This window comes from Fopius arisanus, unplaced genomic scaffold (genome assembly GCF_000806365.1).
Source record: "Fopius arisanus strain USDA-PBARC FA_bdor unplaced genomic scaffold, ASM80636v1 scaffold00096, whole genome shotgun sequence".
In the NCBI taxonomy this organism is placed as follows: Eukaryota; Metazoa; Arthropoda; class Insecta; order Hymenoptera; family Braconidae; genus Fopius; species Fopius arisanus.
Genome location: NW_011887835.1, coordinates 249,837 through 255,976, shown reverse-complemented (window position 1 = coordinate 255,976; position 6,140 = coordinate 249,837). Strand labels below are relative to the sequence as shown.

The 6,140-nt window shown below is 40.7% G+C and overlaps 1 protein-coding gene across 1 annotated transcript in view; it reads right to left on the bottom strand.

Annotated features, from left to right (window-relative positions):
* Msp300 (Muscle-specific protein 300 kDa) overlaps positions 1-6,140 on the bottom strand; it is a gene marked incomplete in the record, with an annotated part of 57,543 nt that overhangs the window by 24,624 nt on the left and 26,779 nt on the right. Inside the window, 2 exon segments of the mRNA XM_011312083.1 lie at positions 5,553-5,663; positions 5,723-6,085. Coding sequence (XP_011310385.1) covers positions 5,553-5,663; positions 5,723-6,085 — 474 coding nt within the window.

Here is a 6,140-nt window from a genome sequence, read left to right as displayed (position 1 = left end):
CACTCTCTGCCTCCCAATACTGATGATAATTCATCCAATACGATTGAATAAAATGATCATTCATCAAATCACTCGTTAAATCAGTTCTCGGTTTCTCCCTGAAGCCTTTAATTTTGCGTTCCATTATCTTAACGATCTCCTCATCTTCAGAACAACCTTCGATCTTCTGGGATTCATCGAGAGAAGAAGTCTCAGGCATTAATTTTGTCTTCCTCCTGTTCTGAACGCTTCCAAATAATGGAGAGTCAATGATCTCGAGTTCTGATTCATGAATAATCGAATCATCAGTCGTCCCTGATTTTTCCGCACCCTTGGAGACCGCAGAAATCACTTCTTCAACGATTTTTTCAGGTGCTCGTTGGATCGCAGCGTAAGTCGTCGTCAGAGATGCTTCAACAGTCGCTGGTCGCAACTCCACTAGCTCCTCATATTTTATTTTGGGGTGATGAATATTTTCTGTCTCCACAGACTTCGCAGACTTCAAGTCAGCTGGGAGAACCTCTTCAGATCCTGTTATTGTGGTCGATGTTGTCTCGATAATCAGAGCTTTTCCAATGTTTTCTGGTGTTTTACTTTTTCCTGGACCTGAAGTCCCTGGAGTTTTGCTTTTTCCAGGGATTTTCTTGTCGCTTTTGCTCTCTGTATGTCTCTTCGACTCTACGATAATCATTGGTGCGATTTTTTCAACAACAACTTTCTCTTCACCTCGATTCTTCGATTTGAGAAACGATTTCGTTTTTTCTTTTTGGGAAATCGAGTCTCCTGTTGGTATTTCTTTAAACTTCGCACTCTCAATAACGGATTTAGAGTCTGAATTTGTCTGATCTTTTGTCTCTGGAATATTTTCGAGTTTCGGAGTCTTGGGGGAATCATTCTGATCATTCGACGCAGGTTCGACTGTTTTTACAATTTTCTCCTCTGGTTTTGAAACGATTATTTCCGTTTTAACGATTTTATCGGCTTCTACTGGCAGTTCTTTTATCTCAGGTTCTTTCTGCTTAATGCTCTCTGGCTTTTCTTCAGGTTCGATCTTCAGTTTTGATTCATCGACATCTTCTACAGGTTTTGCTGCTGGTTTTACAGGTTCTGTTAGTGGCAACTCTTCAGGTTTTATTTGAAGAGCTGATGGTTTTGATGTAGCCTCTAGCTGGGATTTTTTCTCTGGTTTCAGTGAGGACTTCTCCTCGGGTTCATCTTCCTGGGACTTTCCTGGACATTTGTCCTCTATTTTTAAAATGGATTCTTCTGATTTTCTCGTCTCATCAGATTTCAATTTTTTAGTTTCCTCAGGTATTACTTGGGGCTCTTCTTCGCATTTAATCGAGGAATCTTCTACTTTCGGTTGTTCTTCCAAGAGTTGAGTTCCAGCTTCGATTTCAATTTTTCCTTTTGGCTGTGGCGATTCCGTCACCCTAGATTTTTCTTCAGGTTTTTGCTCCATTTTTTTTCCAGATTTTCCTTTCTTCTGAGATTTGCTGGAAGATTTATTTATTGCCGTCACCTTTGACTCTGAATTTAACGCCTCCTCAGCTTTCGTCTCGAGCTTTTCCTCGGGAATAATTTTCACTCCTTCAGATTTTTCCACCGATTTGGGTTTTTCGTCAGCTTTCAATTTTTCCTCAGGTTCAACTTTAACTTTCGGTTCTAATTTCAATTCCTCGATTTTATGTTTCTCCTGGGATTTCAATTGCGATCTCTTCTCCGATTTCGTTTTCTTCTGAGATTTATTTAGATTTTTCTCTTCAGGTTTTATCTCAACTTTCTCAACCGATTTTTCCTCCGATTTTATTTCAATCTCCTCGAGTCTCTCTTCTACTTTCGACTCAACTTTTCCACCGGAATTTATCTCATGCCTCGATTGATCCTCAGACTGCGAGACTTTCCTCTGAGATTTTTTCTTCTGCGATTTAGTCCGGGTCTTCCCAATTTCTTTTTCCCCTTCTATCTTCATTTCCATCACCTCTTCGGGCTCATTTCCCAATTTCTCCTGCGAGTTCGCAGCCGATTTTTTCTCCTGGGATTTTCCCACCGATTCATTCCTCTCCAGTTCAATTTTCCCCACTTCTGTTTCCGATTTTCCCTCCGTTCCCTCCGGAGTTCTCATTCCCACTTTCCCCACCTCCGATATCGTCTCGATCTTCCCCCCTTTACTCTTAGATTTTTTCTTAACCTGAGGCACTTGGTCTTTCCCCAGAATTTTCTCCGGCAGTTTTTCCTCTTTAACAATTTTCTGCTCCCGTTCCCCCAGTCCTCTCCCCCTCTTATCCATAATTTCAATTTCCTTGAGAGCCTTATCAATCTCATCATCACCTTTATCACTCCTCTTCTTCTTCTGCTTCCGTTTTTTTGGATTTGATCCATCAGAAGACTTCTCATCCTTGACCTCCAGCTTTCCATCCTCTGTACATTCCTCAATCTCCAGAACATTTTTCTTCACTTCCCCAATTTTCTCTTCAAGAATTATTTTTTTATCCTCAAATCGATCCCCTCGTTTCTTCAGCTTCTTCTCCTTGCCTCCAGCCTCGAGGCGCGTTACTTCCGGTGCTCTTCTCCTGGACTCTTTTTTCCTAATCGTGTCCCAGTTTTTCTCCTTTGATTTCCCACCCTCGACTTCCTCTTCCAATAAATTTGGCATTCTGTCATTACCTCTGTCGAGTTTAGCCTCAAGAGGTGTGACCTCGTGAGGAGAATGCTCTCGTCTCACAGTCGTTTCCTTTTTGCTGAGACCAGGAGGAGGCAAACCTGCCGATAGAATTTTAGCATAGGACATGGAAGGTCCATCACACTCCCCAATATTTTCTTTCCTCTCTCCACTCCCCACATCTTCTCCAGACGCTCCAGTCCTCTCAGGAACATCCGAGAGCCCCTGTTCTTGACCTTCAATCACTGGAGCATAAATAACATCAGGCACTTGCTGATAAACCTCAGGAGTCAAATAACTCTGAGACGTGTAATGATCATCGCTGTACCCCATGTGACTCTCGTACGGATTGATAACTTCAATTGCAGGTACCTGATGACCCTGAGGATAAACATAGGATCCAACAGGATATCCCAGTCCTGCGTTAATAAATCCAACTAATTCAGGCATAGGATGCATATAGTTGTACATATCAGGTTGACGAGCCTGAGGAATTGATCCATAAACTTTATCCAGCACCTGGTAGTCCATGGGAGTATCAACCCACGACTCCGTCATCATGGGAGTCTCCTGGATTTGTTCTGGTGATCGAGGGACTTCCTGGTAAGATTTATCATCACTTGGGGATTCAGGGATCTCAGGTCTTCCATTTTCCACTTGGGGTTGAACGTCACCAACCTCTGGCTCTCTCTCCATTGGCAACTTCATCATCTCCGAGGGCTGTTCAGCCCCACCTGTCAAATTTCCTTGAATATTTCCCCGGAGTATCTCAGCGTACGAGGTAGACCCAGGAATCCACATCGGACTTCGGGATCTCTCTCTACGTGCCTCAGGAGCTAGTGATCGCATCTCCTGGATAGGATTTACTCGGGTTTCATCATGCGCCACTTGGATTCGCACCTCCGGAGACTCTTTCTCCGGTTTTCGTAATGGCGATCTTCCTCGGTGTCCAGGTACCTGAGGTACTCCTCTCGTCTTCTTGGAATCTCTGGATTTTTCACGTTTTCCAAATTTTCCTTGGGTTTTTGGTGGTCTCAGGTGTTTTGAATTATCATTCGGTTTGGATTCGACTCTAGCACGAATTCCTAGTGGACGGTGGACCTTGGGGTCGTCAATCGGGACCTCCTGGGGACTTCTGTAGGGACTTGCATTTCTGGATGGATTTCTCGATGCCGGATTCGATCTACCCGCTGCAATATCAGCGTATGACGCGAATTTTATCGGACTCTGGTCACCCGTTGGTGGATAGAATGGATCCAGGATGTGAATCTCCTCCAGCAGAACTCTCGATCGTTCCCTCCAATTGTCGATTTGCGTCTGTAAGGCCTGTATGCGATTAATCGCAACAGCCAAAGAACATCGATAACATGAGTCAGTCTATTTTCTTTTTTTTTATAAATTTTCTTTAAGCAGGACAATGAGGATTTCGACGCTCTTATCTTTCATCAAGGGCACTTTATTCATGTTTTTTAAATCGTCACTCGATATAATGATGATTATAAGAAATATTCTATAGAAAAATTATTAGATGCTACATATTGACGCAGTGAGTGAAAAATAATTGACAAGAATGTTAAGAATATTAATTAAGACGGGAGATGAGACTCGAGGTGTCGCAATTCCCGGTATTAATTTTCGATTTCAAGGATCCAGCGGCTCGATATCGGGGGTTCCCCGTTGTACTAGTAATTTCGATCGTTCGGCTCGTGAATGAATTTTACTCTGAAGTGATCGAATTCGTTCTCGATACGTCTAGTTCGTCGGTTTAAATTTTGTCGGATAACGATTTTTAATTATTTAATAATTATAATTTCGATGCAGAGAGAAAGAGAAAAGGGGAAAGGATATGAGGATTTGTTTCGGATGTTTTGATGATGATGATGATGATGATGTGGGGATCACGGTGGAAAGAAAAGGCAGCAAACAAAATTCATAAATGATAATGCTCAACGAAACAGAATGTAGAATAATAATAAATCTTCAATTGATTGAAGAGGAATTGAATTTAATGAGATGTTGACTTGATTGTGCCGTCTGTTGCCTTTCATTTTATTTAATTATTATGTAATCAATGAATTTGTTTCTTTGACCGGAAGACGAGGACGATGACAGTGAGAAGTCATTTATTTCATCTGTTTTTTTTTTTCATTTGCTGGGTGAATAATTACTCACTCCTCGATTTATCATCGACAATTAAAATAATTAACAGTAAAAAATATCCGTAAAACGTTAAACACAAACAAGCAAAATCAAGTACTCTCGTGAGACAACAGAAAGAACAAACAAAACTTAATAACTAAATTGAAATAATTAAAAAAACAATGAGATACCAACCAATACCCTCTGATTATGATAATCTGATGACTAATCAATGGAATTCCCCCAGCGCTACGTGATTATTGTTAATCAATTAATGATTTAATAATGTTAATGGTTTTATTACTCCATCTAAGATCTAATCTGTGCGTGCAGGTATGAATACGAAAAGCTGTGATTGTGAGTAAAATAAATCACGGGAAAATTGTGGAGTGGAAGAAGAATAATTTAATCTCCTGAAATATCGATTGGATTATTAAAATATTCTTCTACCCAATGGACAGGTGAATTAGTGGATTAATCCTGGAAACACCTTGAGAAAAATCCAATCTCACCTCATCTCTTCTCAAAAGCATCAAAATGTTTCCAACAGTCCAGTGAATAATGTCAGTTACAATAATTAGTTAAATATCTACAGTATTAACTATTGATTCATCATTAATAAATAGTTAAATGGTAATTTTAGTCGCGTCTGTGAGGAAGGGCAGTTCATCTCCCGTCGGTAATTGGTCCTTGATTGGTATCAAATACAAAACAGCATCAGCGCATTAACAAAGTGCAGGTGATGATAAGGATTAAATCATGATAAACCTACCTGTTGCTCCTGCATTGCAGTCTCACGATCATTAGGTAGATGAGTTGGACTGAGTGCGGATCGCAGTTGCTGTTCAACTTGAACAATTTGATGTCTCAGTTGCTGTATATCCTAGAAATAAATAAATATTGTCTCAAGCCGCTTCGATAATTCGAATTGACAAGCCTAACCTGCTGATACTGATCGATCTGTACAAGACAGCTCTCTAAAGAAGTCGCTTGTTCCTTAACGATTTCATTGAGAGCACTCAATTCGCTGACGATATCATCGGCATTGTCATTGATTTTAGTGTCTGCGACTAGACCAGATTTGAAATGCACCTCCAGCTTCTCCACTGACATTCCTATTTTTGTTTTCTGAATGACAATATCGCTCAGCATTTTTTCTCTGATGGCATGCTGATCCCTCAGCGGTTTCTTCTTGTTCTGGGGTGATTCTAAATTTTGTCTCGCTTTATCAAGCCAACACTTGGCATCCTTCAATTTTTTCTCACACTGATCCCACTCCTCGCTCGCCTCTTGTAGCAACGCATTCTGAAATCATTATCATGATTGATTTATCGAATTCTCATCGAGAATATCAATAAAT